The sequence below is a fragment of the Mytilus trossulus genome, chromosome 7 (assembly GCF_036588685.1).
Source record: "Mytilus trossulus isolate FHL-02 chromosome 7, PNRI_Mtr1.1.1.hap1, whole genome shotgun sequence".
In the NCBI taxonomy this organism is placed as follows: Eukaryota; Metazoa; Mollusca; class Bivalvia; order Mytilida; family Mytilidae; genus Mytilus; species Mytilus trossulus.
In genome coordinates this window covers 9390994-9410267 of record NC_086379.1, presented here as the reverse complement: position 1 = coordinate 9410267, position 19274 = coordinate 9390994, and the positions used below count along the sequence as shown (strand labels likewise).

Here is a 19274-nt window from a genome sequence, read left to right as displayed (position 1 = left end):
CTGCTGACGTCAAGTTATCTTTCGAAGTTGGTTTATAAGAGCATCGTTCAAGATTATATTTACCTTTTAATGGGATATTTTCTGTTTTGTCTGTCCGTATTTCCGTTTGTCTAGAAATGTTTGTACTAGTATATAACTTAACCTTCAACCTATTAAGAGTTACAGGAAAAAATGAAAGATGCCAAATTTGTGATTTCTCTCTCACTTGATTATATGATACGAGGCCAGTCTTTTTCAGGATTTACGGACTTCCCTATTGCATTGAACTTGAAGTTCGCCATTTTTATTTATATTTTGCTACAACGAAAGGAGTAAAATCGAGCTTGCCCCTAAACAAAAATGTATACTAGTTCAGTGACAATGGACGTCATACTTGACCCCGAAATATACAGTGTATGTAAAGTGCGGATCCTAAAATATCATTTTCAATGTATATGCCAGAAACTTCTGATGTAGAATGATAAATAAACAGACGACTTTTTTTTTTAGTTTTAAAGAAAATGAAGAAAATTTGTTAAAATGTATAATTATGTTAAGAAATACATGATACTAATAAAAAATTTAAGTCGGCTAAATTAAGGCTTTACAGCTAATTTCCGAATGCATGTAAAGCAAAACTTTGGTTGACTTGCTTGCTTTGTTTGTATAATTGTTTATACAAACTTTTTAAATAAGATTGACATCTTTAAACAATATGTATCGGCATAGTTTAACCTGTATTTAATATAAATATAAGATTTGAAATAAATTGGGTGTTATCATAATGATTGTACAATAAAAAAAAAAGCAAGTACGCTAACTAAAGTCTTGCTTTACATGCTTTAAAAAATACGCTGTAATAGATAAAAAAATAAAAAAATCATACAGTGAAAATGATCCGCATATACAATACTGATAAGTAAAATTCTATTTGCAATTGCTGACAAACATTGATAAAAAAAAATACAATGAACAGTATACTTCTGACAGATATTTGGTTCTCCATGAAAAATACTGGGTCATTACATGATATCTTAATTACAATCCCGAGTAGTCTGAATATATTTATTCAGAAATGCACAATAAAATAAATCTATATGTTTTAATACGACTGTAAAAAAAATGAAAAAAAAGGTCGTATATTGCTATCACTACGTCGTCGTCAGCGTCGCCGAAGACAGATGTTTTCCGGATAATAACTTTTGTATAAGTAAATAGAAATCAATTAGATTTTAACACAAGGTTTATAACCACTAAAGAAAGGTTGGGATTGATTTGGGGGTTATGGTCTTAACTGTTTAGGAATTAGGGGCCAAAAAGGGGAAGGAAATAAACATTTTTGTAGTTTCCAGTCATTAAGTGTATGAATCTCTGAAATGCAATAATACCTCAAGTTCCAAAACTATAAAAGGGATGGTTATGATTTGCTCGGAGGTGTAGGTGGAGGAGGTGTTATGGCTCAAACAGTTGAGGAATTAATGGCAAAAAAGTGGGAAAAACAAGGATTTCTTGGTTAATGGCCAATTAAGACAATTTGAAACCAGTGTAAGAAAGGTGATCCAAATATGTTAAGGTAATCCAGACATGTTTGATTACCTCCCTTACACTGCTTTAAAATTATGTGTAAAGATTTTTTTTTTCCCATATCAGATTTCAGAAAATAAATAGAAAAAAAGTGGGGGATACATTTTTCATTTCTTCAGATTGGGGTCAGTAAACAACAGCATAGTATATTGGACAAAACAAAAAAAAAGAGGGTATTTAATTTTTGGAGGGGTGGGGCAATTCGCAACAGCGTAGTGCAAAAGCAAAAAAACAAGTATGAACTTAAATTATATAACCAATTTTTAGTTCTTTGACTACAGTTATTCTGTGTCAGAAACCTATTATGTGTCAAATATTTAATTACATTCCAAATTCAGACCTGAATCAAGCGTGAATAGTGTGTTCATTTTTGTCCGAACGGTTCATGGTTTGCGGTCGTATCCAACTGCGTTCGGCGAAGCAATTCAATAGACACTTAAATAAATTTACATATTTTAAGTTGTGAATATGGTGAAAATGATCCTCAAAATAAATTTAAAATGCCCTGGTGCGGAATAAATTTGTGTTAAATTGATCATACTTCTTAATTTACTTATTTCAATCAGTTTTAAATAATGTATACTGCCTTAATGATAACATATATAATAATAAATGTTTAAATTTGTTTGCCGGGCATTAATTTACCGTAATTTACCAATTATGGATTCGGTAATTTCCGTTAAAAACGAAGTTTACCGAATGATCTCATCATACATCAATCTCATCATACAACAAAAAACGTATAGTACACACTTTACTGATGTAATCTCATTGCAATTTATACCATAAATCTCACTATAATACATAATATTAATACAACTAGTATCTCAATTGTTTGTAAAACAATTGAAAGGTCTTTCCTGTAAAAGTGATGTTTTCGTAATGTACTTTGTACGACCTTTCGTTTGATATACGACAAGCATACCTTCTCAAACTTTTCTCTTTTAACACTTAATGACCTCATCCGCCTACATTTTAGAGATCGGAAGTATGATATATGAAACACAGAGTAGATGAGCTCTCATTTGATATGCGACAATGCCATGTTCTAGAAAGTTTGATTTTTGCACTGAATAACTCTATCCAACTAATTTTTGGAGGTCGGGAATTTGATATTTCAAATGTACACATCATGACATTTCATTTGATATACAACAACCCTATCTTAAAAGAAATTTTATTTTTTGCACTCAATGACCTCATCAAACCATTTTTTTGGGGACATCAATTTGAAATTTGAAATGTACGCTTTATGTTCTTTCATTTGATATGCGACAACCTTACCATCTGAGAAATTTGAATGTTTGCACTTAATGACCCCACCCGTCCCCCTGGAATGAAAAGAGGGTTTAAAATTTTCTTTTTTAAGTGGAGTTTATTTAGACCTTCAATTTGATATATCAGATGACCCCATTTGACAAAGTGCAAAAAATGATGCAATAACAACTATATAAATAGAAGTTATGAAACTTACAAAGTCAATGCAAAACTTGAAAATTTCAAATTGAATTTTTGGTGTTTTTTTTCCATGGAATGTTTTTGGTATTTGGTCAAACATATAACTATGTTAACCTCTCCAATTTCTAAAACATTTTAAGTGGTAAGCTCTTGTTGATTCAGAAAAACATGCCTCCGCTCGCAAAACTTAAAACTGCATTATCTCTATAACGATAATAGATATCTCAAATCTGTTAAATGATAAATGATCTACAGTTGAAGATCAACATTATAGAAAAAGAATTGGAACAAATTCAAAGTTCACCAAGGTCACAATTAATCATCAAATATATGATGCAATATCAAACTTGAGAACCGGAAGTCGTAGAGACATGGGACTAGCACCATTCAACTCAGGACTACCTGACCTTACAACTATCACAAGGTCAAGGTCATAGTAATATGTGAAGGTCAAGGTGAAATTTCATCATGACCTTACATTGACCTCAAATTGAAGGTCTTGAATTACTGATCATCTTTGCAGTTTATAGTAGGTTGATATCTGTTACCTTTAAAAAGATATACACACAATACTATACTTTTAAGAATCATCCCGTTGTAACTTTTCAACAGACGGTCGGACATGTTTGGGCTTAATGCATAAAATGTAGAGCTCGTCGAGAGGAACAATCTACACGCTGTATGTATGCAGCAAAGTCTTATCGTTTTCATAATATGTAAGCTTGAAATTGCAGCGTAATTTTTTTTTGCACTCAGTGACTTTTGACCTTGACTGCATATTAAAGGTCACATAAATTAAAGAGTATTGGTGAAGGTCCCAAGTCTCTACCACTTCTGGTTCTCGAAATACAATTTTTCAAAAATAATGTACAATTTTTCAAGGGGAATAACTCCTTATAAGGGTTAATAACAAAATGATTGTACATTTTTATTAACATTGCCATCTGTTCCTGTACATGTTGCCGTTGTCAAATCGATTCTATCTTTTATACTCTTTGAGAAAAATGCAAAGGAAAGAAATGGTTTCAAGGGGATATAACTCTCATAGGGGATGATGAAATCCTTTGCAACCTCATATGGTAATACATCATGATTAGATCTACCTATTGTCCAAATAAAGTCATGATATCTTTAAAAACAACAAGGGGGGGCATGTTGAAAAAAATCAATAAAAGGGAGATAACTTCTCAAGGGGATGATGAAATCCTACAAAAGTTCATCTGGTAAAACTTCATGATGAGGTCTATCGATGGTTTAAATTTTGGTATTGATAACTGCAATAGAAGGGGAAGAAGGGCTTGCCAAAAAAATGCTGGAAGTAAAAAAAAAAGAAAAAAAAAAAACATTAGAAAAACAATAAGGTCTTTCCTCACGTAGGGGAAAGACCTTAATAACCAAATATATATTTGCCGACTGCCCAACGTAATCTAGAGGACACCGAATTTATTACAAATAAATAAACATGACATGTGAAATATAACAGCATGTGTGATATAACCATACAGCATAACATACTGAGTTGTAATTAATAATTATAAATCATCAAAATTTCTCCATCCTTAACGATCCCGCCGGCCAGGAAAAACCAACTATGTCGATAGACGGCGTTGGAAACCTGTGTCCAAACCCTAAATTAGTCGAAAGCTAATATGCTCGAAAGACCGTTTCCGGAGTCATACTTGGACAGTATACTTAAAGATATGACATAAAACAAAACAAAAAATGATATAAAGTGAAACATGAAACAATAATACATTGCACAAACATAATAAAAACCCAATTAAGATCTAGATATGAAATATTAACGAGAAACGATATATACAAATATCGTTAAGAAACTTGACTGTATCAGTGTTGGGTAGAGAGTGATTACTCCACGGGATTATTTCCCGCTCATTTATTACATGTACATGTAAACATGTGATAATCACATGATTAATCAGACGGAACGTTAGTACAATAATTTTCCTCTATACTGCGAAACGCGGAAAATTATAAGTACACACTTTACTGATGTAATCTCATTGCAATTTATACCATAAATCTCACTATAATACATAATATTAATACAATAACCAAATATATATTTGCCGACTGCCCAACGTAATCTAGAGATCACAAAGAAAGGGATGAAAAGAGCCCAAATTATAAACCAAGTTTTCTAGATACTGATAATCTCATATCTAAGGAATCAGCAATGTAACCATCTTTGCTAATATCTGATTTCCACCTTCCATGACGTTTAATACATCTCTCATTTACTTCTGACCTGGCTGCTGCAGAAGCACCACCAGAACGTAAAGAATGCAAACCTAGGTTCAAGTCAGGAGCTACAGTCTTTAATCTACGTACAATATTCTCTTTTGTGGCTGTATAGCTTAACTTCTTATTCTTATATATCAACTTAGCTAACCCCTTAGACCTAAAAATCGGTCGAAATATAAAATAATCCGAATTAACATCCAAACTAGCAAGTGAAATGTATCGCTTATACATAACAACTGGACATGCCAAAGTGTTACCCCTAGAAATAATATCTCGTTACCTTGTCTGTATTGATCGGACTTGGACCGGGGCAGAAAAATAGAAATATGATCATCAAAAATCTTAACATCCCTACATGTAATAGAACTTAATTCGTCAAAGCGCAAAAATCCAGCATAGCCTATCAAAATCATAGTCAAATCTCTAACAATAAGCAAGTCATTTTCAAATTCATTAATTTTACAGAGCTCAAGTATTATATCCGAGGTAACAGGGTCCTTCTTTACGACTGGTTTTCCATTTAATCTTTTACATGATTGAGATAACGAATGAATGTAAGCGTTATTTGTAGGATCAACGTAACCATAAAGCTCATGTACCCACTTTAAAGCATAAATTATCGAATCTAAAGTACAAGGTGATGACTTCTTGTCAATCAATAAAGTTAAAAACAATGAAACATGAATCGGATCTGCTGGTAATTCTTTAAAACCATATCCTTGAGCAAAAGATCTCCAACGATTATAACTAGCAAAGTACTTTTTTGTAGTATTGTCACTTTTAGACTGGATAAGATAAACCGACATCTTTTCTGCTAATTTTCCAAGTTCAACCGAACATCCTACAGTACTCTTCTCTACAATCTCCACAACATGTTGCCTCAGTCCTAAGCCTGAAAATCGCAAATATGGATCATTAGAACATAATATTTAAAGCTATCAACCTAAATTTAAGTGGCCATTTCCCGAAAATGCCGTTTTTACCGGCACCCTTCACTATAACTTTGTCATTTGTAAGATAAATAGCGTCTGAAACAAAACTCTTAAAAATTTCTTGTGCACAAAGTAAAGGCCAAAATGCCGCCGATTTCCATTCTGGTATAACCAAAATACCATTAGCACGCTCATTGCACATTTTGTTTACTGTTTTTGCAATCAAAGAAGGTGGGGTACCAACCAATTGTTGTCATTTCCCCAATATTGACTAAAACTGTCAACTGCTTCAGTTCCTGGGCACCATATAACTGAATTGAAACGCGAACAATGTGTATTGTAATGAGTGGCAAATCGGTCTATGCTACACGGACCCCAAATATAGTTTAAGAAACTGAATGTTTCATCGTTTAAAGACCAGTCATCGTGATCTGTATAACGACTAAGTTGATCTGCATACACATTCTGAGCCCGAGGGACCCAGCGAGTCTGAATATTAATGTTTTTCTGTTCACAAGATTCTAAAATATTAATCGCAGTTTTTTGTAGTGACAAATTTCTGCTCCCCACCGTCAAAATACGTGCGACATTTTGATTGTCACTGTTGACTCGAACTAATTTGTTCTCCAACAACGAATCTTGAGTATACAAAACTCTCTTGACGCATTCAAGTTCACGCCAAGTTGAACCCTCAAAAGGTTCATTACCTACCCAGTTACCGAATACTTCGGTACGATCATAAGTGGAACAAAAACCACCAAAGCCTACATCTGAGGCATCACAAAACAAATCGACATCAAAATTGTCGTGAACATTAACTGTGCTTATATTCACACCTTTACTATTCCTTGCTCTGCAAGAAACTCTCCAAAATTCTAACTCATCAATAGCTTCTGATGTAATTTTTACAGATGCCTCCCAGCTTGCTCTACCGTTAACACAAGCATATAAAAATCTTGTTCTCAATCTCACGAGATCACCAAATACTATTTGCATTGATGAGAGTTGACCGACTATGCCCGCTAAAATTCGAGCCTTTAACAAAACTTTACTCCTCCCAATCTCGGAAAGTATATAGTTTACAGTTTGCTCTGCTTTATCTATTCTCTCAGGACTGACGAATATTCTACCAGTTTCAGTATTCCAAATGAAACCTAACCATTTCAATTTTTGGCATGGATCCCAAACACATTTTTCATGTGCAATTAGAAAACCTAGCTTTTGAAGGTGAAATTTTACAAACTGACTACTTTTTTGACAAGATTCAAAATCTTTACCACCTCCCAAACCATCATCTAAAAACATAATAATTTGTTCGCCTTTAGATCTGAAATAATTTACAACTTCTCTGAGAACTTTGGTAAATATGTAACCAGCAGTGGCCAATCCAAATGGCAAGACATTAAAAACGAAATATCTGTTTGCACCATCTATCTCCCATGCAAAACCTAAATATTCTCTGTGCAATTCAACAATCTCAATATGGTGATAAGCACTTTTTAAATCATAGCCATATAGAAAATCATGTTGGTGAAAAATTTCCCTTGCTAACTTTGTGTCTTCATATTTAAATCTAAATTTAAATAAATGAGGATTGATGTGTCTACAATCCAATACCAACCTGGGTTTGCTCGATTTATTAAAAGCAACGGTCAAAGGATTAACTACACAAGGTATATCATTCACTTCTGATATACAACCTTTTGACAGCAAAGTTTCAATTTCTGACTTAACAAAACTTGCGTTATCAAGAGATGATCTGTTATTTCTAATAATTTTATGATCTGGTTCTGTTTTGAAAGGTATCTTATACCCGTTTTGTATAACATCAATTATATGTGTATTACCTGTGATTAATCTCCATTATTGATAGCATTTTTCAATCTACCTACTGGACTAACCGGTTTTTCCACATAAGTAACAAGATCAACTTTTTGTAAACAATCAATTGTTATTGAAACCTTCTCATTGGCGTTTCTTATTTTGGAATTATTGCAATAAAAATTATCATCTGAGCTACAAAATAAGCTTGAACTATCTAAGTTTGATAAATATAAAGAATTACTTATCTTTTGTTTTTTATCAGGACAATTATCTGCCCAGTGCCCCCTTTTTCCACAATTGAAACACTTTCCAGGCTTGAAAGAATCATCTTTATCTGCATTCCTGGCATAAGGAACTTGTCTGGGTTTGATGCTTTTCTTGGTTTTCTCTGCTTTACTCTTGCGCTCTGCTCTAGACTGAGCTCTTAACATTTTTCTCTCATCTTCGGAGTCTTCTGCTATTGGTTTGGCAACATACTCATTAACCACTTTCCAACCGAGTTGAGAAGAATCTGCAAGTTTAATTAACTTTTGTCTCTCTTGCACAATGTCAATACCTTCTGAAATCCTGGATTTAGCATTCTGTACGGTCGCTCTGGTCAAATCATGAACTTCTAAGCTTGACTTCGCCTCTTTCAGCTTTGTTAGAACCTTCACACCATACTTGAATTGGTTTTCGTTGCCCTTCCTCTGAAAATTATAGTTATCGGTCAGCGTTTCCTCCATCTTGGCCATTTGAGTCTGCGAAATTTCTTGTTGACTTTCTTGTAAGGTGGTCTGCAAACTTGTCAGTTTACTGTCCATTATACCGTTTATACTGTTCAATAAATCCTGTTGAGATGTTGATATGGCATTGGAAACTTCTCTCGAAATGGCATTTCTTAAAGGGCTGCTCAACATATCGGTGTCCATCTTGACTGTATCAGTGTTGGGTAGAGAGTGATTACTCCACGGGATTATTTCCCGCTCATTTATTACATGTACATGTAAACATTTGATAATCACATGATTAATCAGACGGAACGTTAGTACAATAATTTTCCTCTATACTGCGAAACGCGGAAAATTATAAATGTTGTGACCACTTCATATAATGTTGTGAGCACTTCATATAATGTTTTGACCACTTCTTATAATGTTGTGACCGCTGCATATAATGTTTGGACCACTGCGTATAATGTTGTGAGCCCTTAATATAAATTTTAATGTTGTGAGCACTTAATATAATGTTGTGAGCACTGCATATAATGGTGTGAGCACTGCATATAATGCTTTGAGCACTGCATATAATGTTGTGAGCACTGCATATAATGTTGTGAGCACTTAATATAATATTGTGAGAACTTGATATAATGTTGTGAGCACTTAGTATAATGTTGTGAGCACTGCATATAATGTTGTGAGCACTGTATATAATGATGCGAGCACTGCATATAATGGTGGGAGCACTGCATATAATGATGTGAGCACTTAATGTAATGTTGTGGGCACTTTATATAATGTTGTGAGCACTGCATAAATTATACTGGTGTGAGCACTGCATATAATGTTGTGAGCACTGAATATAATGCTGGTCATTAACATAAGGCAGTCATGGCGTTCCATACTAAAGTATTGATAATTTTTGTATGCAGATGTTATTTCGATGGGTCTTTGCTGATTCTAGTCATAAGTTGTAACTCATAACAATACAGAAATAGGTTTGCAATAATTGGTGCACAGTGAGTCCCTATTAAAATTCCGATAACTTGACCATATACGGAATCTCCAAAGCGAACGAAAATGTTGTCAAATAAATATTTCAAGGGCAGTTATAGTATCAAAGCATGCCCAATTGACATTTGTTCAAGAAATTAAAAAAAATCAGACAATTCATTTGAAGGAAAACAATACGCCTTATGAAAAAAGATTGGTTGGAGATTGAAATACCATAAATTCTTTTAAGGAGGAAAATCGTGTTGTAAACATTATCTGCTGCTTACCTCCCCTGTGATACTAAAATAATATTTTTACTGATGTAAACTTAGGCATGCGTACTTTAAATTTGAGTTGAAATAATTATAGCTTTTATTTCAAAAAGGCTTTGCTTTTTACTTATTTTACCAAAAACTTACAAGGGTTACGGGAAATACAAAGTCTGCAAAATTAGCGATTTCTCCAACATTAATGATACCAAGTACATCAAATCATTTACAGCAAATAAAACATATTGCTTATATGAGGTTTTATGGACTTTCGTTTTGAATTTTCCTAGAGTTCGGTATTTACAAAAAAAGAGTTCGGTATTTACTTTCTTTATCCACCCAACGGTGGAAAATTCGTTAAAAATATGACTTGGATAAGACACATGTCCCGATTCTGTTGTAACAGTTATAGATATGGAATATTAACATAAAGAGTTGCAAAAGATATCAGAGGGACATTCAAGCTAACTCACAGTCGGAAATAAACTGGATAGCACATCCTCATTTTTACGGAAATGTTATTAACCGTGCCCGGAAATTTAGAAATGATCCTCACTGGTACACCAGAGGGTCTATCAAGTGGGGGATAAACATTTCGGTTCCTTTATAATTTTACTCAGATCGAATTGCTATCCTATGAATGCCTATTTTATATAGAGCAGAGTGTTCACTCTCTTTCTCATATAACCTCCTTGCTGCGACCAAGTCGATCTCAACTAAATAACACCATTTTACAGAAAAGGCGGTAACATTTTATGTATTATTATCGTCTTTCGTCCTCTCTCCTTTTAATATTACCTCCTTGGTTATACTATTTAAAATATTTAGAACAAGGAAGGATACCGCACCGACATTTAAAGTACTTGACAAAGAAGTTTATTTGTTTCCGGTAAACGATAAAGTATGTAACATTTATAGTACAATCATCCTAGTGGTTTGGCAAATAACGGCCATTTCATGGTAAGTAACATGTACAAAAATTTGAAAATTCAGAAACTGTTACGCATTATTATATACCGTTCTATGTTTGTTTTGTTTTCTTTCGTGGTGACGACGCTGAAGTGTGTTAAAAATTATTTAAGTGGATATTTTGATCTCTTAAATTGATGTCAAATTAATATTTACATTTTTGACTTTATATTCATTAAATAAATTACTAATAATAATGTTAAGGACTTTGGGTTATATCTTTATAAGACATGACAATATAAGTATGTACTGTGACTAATTATTTGTTTTTACTTAAGGTGCATCATCACTTTTTCGCTAATATGGCCGTATTTACACTACAAATCTCAGTCACTATGAGTACAGACAAATCAGTGTATCTAGAAAAGCATTTTCTAAAAGCTATCATATCGCATATTATCTTTCATAATTCTATTCTTTAATTTCGCCCCCAATCACAGAATGATGTGTTCTACTGTTTAATCCATGCAAAATGGGTCATTTTGTCACATCTTGAGGAAATACTCGGTGACCTATCATTGCTGTGCCCCACCTACGATAGTAGAGGAGCATTATGTTTTCTGTTCTGTGTGTCCGTCCGTCCGTCTGTCCCACTTCAGGTTGAAGTTTTTGGTCAAGGCCGTTTTTTTTTATGAAGTTGAAGTCCAATCAACTTGAAACTTAGTAAACATGTTTCCTATGATATAATCTTTTTAATTTGATTGCCAAATTAGAGTATGGAACCCATTTTCACGGTTTAAAGTTTCTGGTCAAGGAAGTTTTTGATGAAGTTAGAGTCCAATCAACTTGAAACTTAATAGTATACATGTTCCCTATGATATGATCTTTCTAATTGAAATGGCAAACTAGAGTTTTTGTTACCCCAAGTTCACGGTCCACTAAACATAGAAAATAATCATGAGTGCGAGTGGGACATCCGTGAACTATGAACACATTCTTGTTTATTATATTTTTGAACATATCACAATATGAACTACGCTTTGGCAAAGTATGAACACCTTTAAGTTAAAGCTTATGCCCTTTTGAACTAATGCCAACTAACTTGAATTATATTGAATAGTTGATTTAACGTATTGATATTTTGTGGATGAGTCGGCATTTCGTTATCTTGTATCATTTACTATCAGGTTTAAATATATTACACATGCTTACGTAATCAGACAACCAAGTAATTCACCTTCTTCTAAAAGGTCGATGAATTGACAAAAACACCTTCATATCATTTTTATAATCGAAATTTTAAAACTTCAATAGTTAACCACATTTTAAAATCACATTTTGTAGGTAGCATGGCAGACTTACCAAGTACTTACAAAAAGATTGTTGCTGTCAAGTTAGGGACAAATTTCCGAGATGTGACTAAAGTAGTTGATGCGCCAATGCCAGTTCCAGAAGAAGGTCAAGTCCTGGTTAAAAATAGGTAAGAAATGTAAAAGAAAATTGCACTGAATCTCTGTTTATCTGTGGATTCATTATTATTCGTTGGATACCAATTTGCTAGGGTTTCTTAGGTAAATGGGTTCACATGAACCACGAATTTAAATGTTCAACGAATTACAAATTTATAATAGGCTTTGAATGCAGAGGTTGGAAAACCACGAAAATGCAAGTTTTCCTCAATCCACGAAAATTGTTACCCACGAAAATAAATGAATTCACAGTATTCAATATCTATAAAAACTGTTATAATTTTACATCTTATTTCTAGATTCTGGTGTGTGGGTGAAGTTACGATTTTGATCTCTTTTCTGCTTAAATTATTTACCTTAGTTAATGTATAGATATATTTTTATATATGATGTACGAGAAGAGTAAATATTATATTTTCAATTTCTGTATTTGCTCTATACTTGTCGCATTGTCAAGTGATATTTTCAACTGATGTATATACAAATGAACATCAGTTTGAAATATCACTTTCGTTGCTATTTTTCGGTTATTAAATTAGTTTACATAATGCATAAAAACTCGAACATTACTTATTTGACTTAATATCATTTACAATTCTTGCAAATAAATGTTAGTTGCGTATTTACTTGGTTTGTAATTAAACAAAAAGACCTTTAAAGGGGCACTAGCTGTCAAATTCATGGTCACCGATTTGACTCATATTCTCATATTTTATAACAATGTAAAACATTTATCCAAACTATCAAAAGTCTAAAATAAACAGTTTACAGAGCATGGGGTAGATAATATATAGGTTCGTTTCGTGTGTATTTTAGTCCAGACGCCATCTAATTAAATATCGATTTGACCTCAGATGACCATATAAGCGATTTAAACATAAATAAAGATATGAATAGATTAAACCAACACGTGCAACTGGATTTTTATAGGTCTGTTTGATTTTATTTTAAAGATTAAAAATATATGTTTCTCATTGTTTTTATTAACCGTATAAGAATGATTTTATGTGCATCGAATTAGTTTACCAATTTTTTACCGTAGTTTCACTTTCATTGTTGACATTCTTTTTCTTTAAATAACCATTACACTTACAATGCATGCGTTTAAATCTCTAGCTATGGGTTACATTGAAGTTCACATGAATACGGATTTAAAAAGGTCGACTCATTCACTTGCAAGTGATTAACTTATTATTAAGGTTTCTTAGCGTAATTTGAAAAAAGTTGAACCTTTTTGGCTGCAGAAAGCGAATCGTCATTTCACTATTTCGCTGTTGTTATTGATTGAACAGAAAAAAAATCAAACTTTAGATTTTTCATATGTTTCGTAGCTAGTGTCCCTTTAAAATAATCGGCAATTATAGCAATCACTCTCATTGGGCGTATTGTATATATGTCTATTAAAAAAACAGTGTTTCATTTGCACCAGAGGGTTGCATTTCATTCGCGCTACTAAATAAATGCTTATAAATCAAATTAATAAAAAAAAAAAAAAGATCGATAGTGTTACATCTTTGTGATCCGTTAATTTGGCAATCGCTCTATGGCAGTCCGCAGGGTTTTCAGAACATTTTCAGAATTCTGTTGTTCGACCTGCTAGTCAAATGCGTTTTGTTAAAATATACCTTTTCACCTTTGTTGGTCTTTTTGGAAAATGTTGTTTAGGCTGTATTTAGACCCTCTACTCGTTTGGACTTCGTATTATATTTGCCTTAGGGTTAACATAATGCGTTCATCCTGTTTCGACTCTTCAAAATTCAATAGTCAATCCTAAATTGAGGTAAATTTAATGGCCTTCAAAATACCGTTTCAATCCCTAACATCAGCGAAGAGACATTATTGCCGAAATCCGGATATGGGTACAAATTTTTGCATCATTAGAATGAAATTCAAAACAGTGTGGCTGTGGCTATTGATTGACAGATTAAATTTATCCATTGACTGGGACAATTAACGTGAACGTTTGTGTGTAACGACCACTGTTCACGACGTACCTACGATTCACATTTAAACTGTGGGGTCACCAAAGGTTTCTAAACGCCTTTAATTATAAAATAATTCGAAAAATTAATCAGGAATAATCTTTATGTTTTGATTTACATAATTGATATAAATCAAAACCTCATGTTATTTCTGATTAATTTTTCAAATTACTTTATTTAGATGTTGAGAACCTTTGGTGACCCCATAGTTTAAAAGTCTTTTAAAAGTGCATATAGTGAGCAGTGGTCGTTACATACAAACGTTCACCTAAATTATACTAGTCAATAGATGAATTTAATGTGTCAATCAATGGCCACAGCCACACTGTTTTGAATTTCATTCTATATAAAATCTTATTATTTTCTATCGTCCACTAGAAAAATTGTCAACTTGCAACAAGACAAGACAAAATATTTTATTTCCTCAGACAAAAACGTGTACAAGAGGTCAAAACATAATAAAGTATACATATAAATCGACAGCAGAGTAGTGTACGATAATAGCACTGATTTTCATGACATTGAAACATATACATTTTATATATTACCTATTGAGTTTGATTGGATCTGTTTTCTGAACACGACCAATAACACAAATGGAAGCTCACACTTTAACTCAAACTATTATTACTTTAAACTTTGAACTTGCACAACAACACTAACAAATAAAGAATTTAAATCATACTGTATAAAATGTTAATAACATGTATCAAAATATCGAACATTTTAGATATCTTGTTACATGTCATGCCATTATTAAGTTTGAATAGTTCTATCTTTTTGAAGAGGTTAAACATACAACACTCTTTTTGTGATGTTTTATTTTCTAAATTTGTGTCGATTTTTTTATTTATATTTTTGTTTATACCTTCTGTCCATTTTCCATTATCATTTTCCGATTCTACGCGGGATATAAAATGCATTTTCAAAGTCAGGAGTCTATAGACCACTTGTTACGTGTGATGTTTGCCAGTTTTGTTTATGTTATTAAGTTAGTCGTTTAATTTATTCTACATATTTTTTTCACAAAATATGTAGTATTTTTTCAAAAATAGATTCCAAGAACATGGTTACTAATTTCTAAGAGCGAAGACATTCCAATACGAATTTGAATAGAGTAAAAAAATCTATTTGGCGTGTAATATACTTCTATTATATACAGTTTACATTCGGCCCTAAAGAACAAAAAACAAAATGTACATGTTAATAAAGTTTTTGCTAACCTCAACTATCTTTCTGTCTTTCTATTTCTAAAGAATGTGATAGAATAAAGATATGCTGTACAAAGTAATTTTAATTGTAGATTTGTCGGTATAAATGCGTCAGACGTTAATTTTACCGCTGGAAAGTATGATCCCAATGCTAAGCTACCTTTTGATTGTGGATTTGAGGTAAATAATTGAGACTTCAACAATTTTATAAAGCAGAGTTTTGTATGAAAGTAGACCATATTACAGATAACAGGATTTTTTCAGCGAGAAAAACAAACATTCACACATATTTTATAGATTTAAACAGAATTTAAAGGGATGAATAGGGTCATAATACAAATACATGTATACATCTCGACGCAAAAAAATGTCTTATGTAAATATCATTATCAGCATTACCTTTGCATACAGTTTAAGTACGATTATTTGTAGACAAGTATGTCCAGTTATTATGATATACTGAGTTCACACATGAATTCATTCTCTCTATATATTTTTTAATCTCTTTTCTATTAAAAAATTAAAACGACAAATTTTCTTTGAAAGTTGACTATATCTTATGTACGATTTTGCAGACTTCTGATTACACACTGAACATTTCAAATTTTTTGAGAATTTCCGATTTTCGTGTGTATTTACAATTCTATATGAACAAAATGATGAACTATTTTCCTTTACATTTCGTTCAAAATTATCACATATGGATGAAAAATTTGATATCGATAGTTGTGATTTTGCTCATTTGAGACTTATCGCAACTGAAGTGTATAAACAAAAAACAAAAAGGTCGATGTGGGACGAGCTGTTCTAATAACATATCTATTCAAGTGGCTGAAGAATGCACTGAAAGCATATTTTAGTGTTTTCAATAAGAGACAAACCATTGGCTTGTAATATGATGTGTTGCGTTTCGAATGGTACTCAGTATACTGGCATTAAAAAATGTTTAGCGTAGGTTTTAAGAGAAATATCTAAGTTAGTTCTTGAAATGGAATAGTATTGTATATATAGTAATGTTTCATAATGGTTGTTTTTGTACATCATTTAGTAATCATTGATCCAAAAACATATAAGGTATTATATATTCTGTCCCCAGATTGATCTACAGTGGATATTTATCTAATTAGCAATCGTATATCATCTATTTTAGATTGTTCCGGGCAATATTTATCATATTCGGTGTTTACGTCATGTCCTTTGATCTTCACTGGATGTGTGTCTCATCTCCCTATTTTGATATTCGGCAGTCTATATCAGATGAGAAGCTTTCATCAGTGCATTTAAACTGTTGTACATGTATATACAAGGCAAACTGTTATACCTTTAATGTGTTCCATTCTGGCCTTTAGAAATACATTTTTTTGTTTATTTATCGCATTGAGTTTATCTATCTTTATTACTAGGGACTAGGAGAAGTTGTTGCCGTTGGAGCGGGCACATCGATTGCTGTTGGTACACCAGTTATGTATATGGTTTATGGAGCTTTCAGTGAATACAAGGTACAAATGTAAAAAACCTTCATACGTATTCTTTGACTTTAATACGCCGGAAATGACGTATCAGGGTAAATCGTCATTCGTCTCAACTCGGCCGATTCCGTTCCCTCATCTAGAAGGAGAGTAGCGGATTCTACCGAGGATTGCCGAATGGGTAAATCGTATTCGCGTTAAATATTTAAAATGCGTCAATGCCGTGAAATGAACCAGTACACACTAATTAAAAGCTTTTATTTATAAATCAAAACGGTAATGCGATATATAATGCATATCAATAGACTATGCAAGTTATTAATATTCCGAAAATATTAAAAAATAGTTTTATTATAATTTACAAAAGTCTAAAATAAGGACAAACATATTGACAAAACGTCAAAAACAATATTTTCGATTATAAAAGTTGTTTGCATTATGAAAATAGATACCATAAATTGCAAGAAATAATACTTGGAAGACTGGCATGATTCTAAAAATAAAGGTAGTAGTAAAGTGATACATGTAATTCATCATTTCTAGTTTTTTTTCTAGCTATGCATAGTGATTTGTTTTATTACCAAACAATAGAAAGTGTTTTACATTTTTTTCAGGTAGTGCCGACTAATAGATTAACAAAAGTAAAGAAAATAGCTCCTGAGTATCTTCCATGTCAAGTTAGTGCAGGAACGGCTGCCATCTCATTGGATAAGGTCAGTGAATCAATCAGTCTGTTAATTGATTGCAATTTTCAAGATATACATGAGATAATCGACTGTATGACACTAGCCCTAAGCCTTGTCTTTGTCAAAATACCAAATAGTTTACAATAAAACATATTGACAATGGGTATATTTTTTTTTTACAAAAATCAAGTGCCAATGCGTTTTAAACTGAATTTTACGAAGAATTTCTCCAAAAAAAATCTAGCCATTGATCCCATTGAATCGATATAAACGTCATCTAAGTTCTTTCAATATTGTAAAAGAATTGCAAAAGGTTCTAATGCGTTTAAAAATGTTTATGAAGTCTTTACGCGAAATCTGTTGGATGTTTTATTGACACTTTTATCTAGGAGAACATGATTATTTTATTAGTTTTAATTAGCTGTGAACTTTCGGTTGCAATTACTCCTTCATCGGTATTAATGTTAAATAAGTGTTTTTCGTATCAATCTATTGAGTAAACTCATTTTCATTTGATTTAACAGTTTGTTCTGATGTCATACTGTTACACCACTGTCCCAGGTTATGTGAGGTTTGAGCGCTCACAACTATGTCGGCCCCGGTACATTCCGACTTTTTGTGCATGCCTTCGTCAGGAACCTTTAATTCAGTTGTTGTCGTGTTTGAAATTCCATATCTGTCCTATTGTCATTTTCGCAAACTGAACTATTTGTATTAATTCACATTTTCATGTTTTATATCTCACTTTAAATATTGATTTTTATTCATTAATGAAGGCCTTTCGAAATTTATTAATTATAATTGTTTACGTCCACATCATTTAAAATCTCGTGGATCCTGGTTGTATCATGGTTGGCGAGACTGTTAAGAATCTCTTGTCAGTACTAGTCTTATTATTTGGTCTCTTATGGTCAGTTGTCTCATTAATATTGGCAATTATACCACATCTTCATGCTTTTATATTATATATTATATCTGCTGTATGCGACCGATTCTTATTATTTTTGTGCACTTGTATTTTTATACAATTTCATGAACGAACAGTAGTTGCTGCGCCAATAAGGAAAATCACTACACAAATGTACGACTTGAGATATTGTCTATTTATTGACTAACATAGTAAAACATGGCATGTTATATATTCGTTAAACAGGAAGAGAGAGAGTTCATGTTAAATGTCCGACACACATCGGAAACCCGTTTCCGGAATATGAAACTACCTGGCGTTATCGCTTTTTTTTCTCTTTATTTTTACACAATTATAAACACCTTCACAGGGTATACTGCCCTCTTGTGTTGGGGATTATTCTGCCCCTTTAATACAATAATTAAACAAAAAATAAAAATGAACTGTTCTATATACATTTGTTAATCTCTCCATTACACTCATTCAGTACATAACATAGTCATTGAATTTCTTTGGAAGTGAGCGCTGGCGATCCGGTCGACTAATTGAATCGGATGGTGAGAAATGTTGTTCATTTTCTTGAGAATCACTATATGTTTCCTCTGGTGAGTCCATTTCAAAGTTATCGTTACTTAA

At 32.6% G+C, this 19274-nt stretch overlaps 1 protein-coding gene across 2 annotated transcripts in view; it reads left to right on the top strand.

The window, feature by feature from the left end:
• Window positions 1-19274, top strand: part of LOC134724603 (prostaglandin reductase-3-like) — a 219608-nt gene that overhangs the window by 186766 nt on the left and 13568 nt on the right. The window contains exons 1-5 of one of the 2 annotated variants that reach the window (XM_063587723.1): window positions 10821-10965; window positions 12259-12394; window positions 15669-15756; window positions 16980-17075; window positions 17660-17758. In XM_063587723.1, the coding sequence (XP_063443793.1) occupies window positions 12264-12394; window positions 15669-15756; window positions 16980-17075; window positions 17660-17758 (414 nt within the window). In that variant the 5' untranslated portion in view covers window positions 10821-10965; window positions 12259-12263. Of the gene's footprint in view, window positions 1-10820; window positions 10966-12258; window positions 12395-15668; window positions 15757-16979; window positions 17076-17659; window positions 17759-19274 lie in introns of those variants that run through there. The other variant, XM_063587724.1, reaches the window with a different exon arrangement.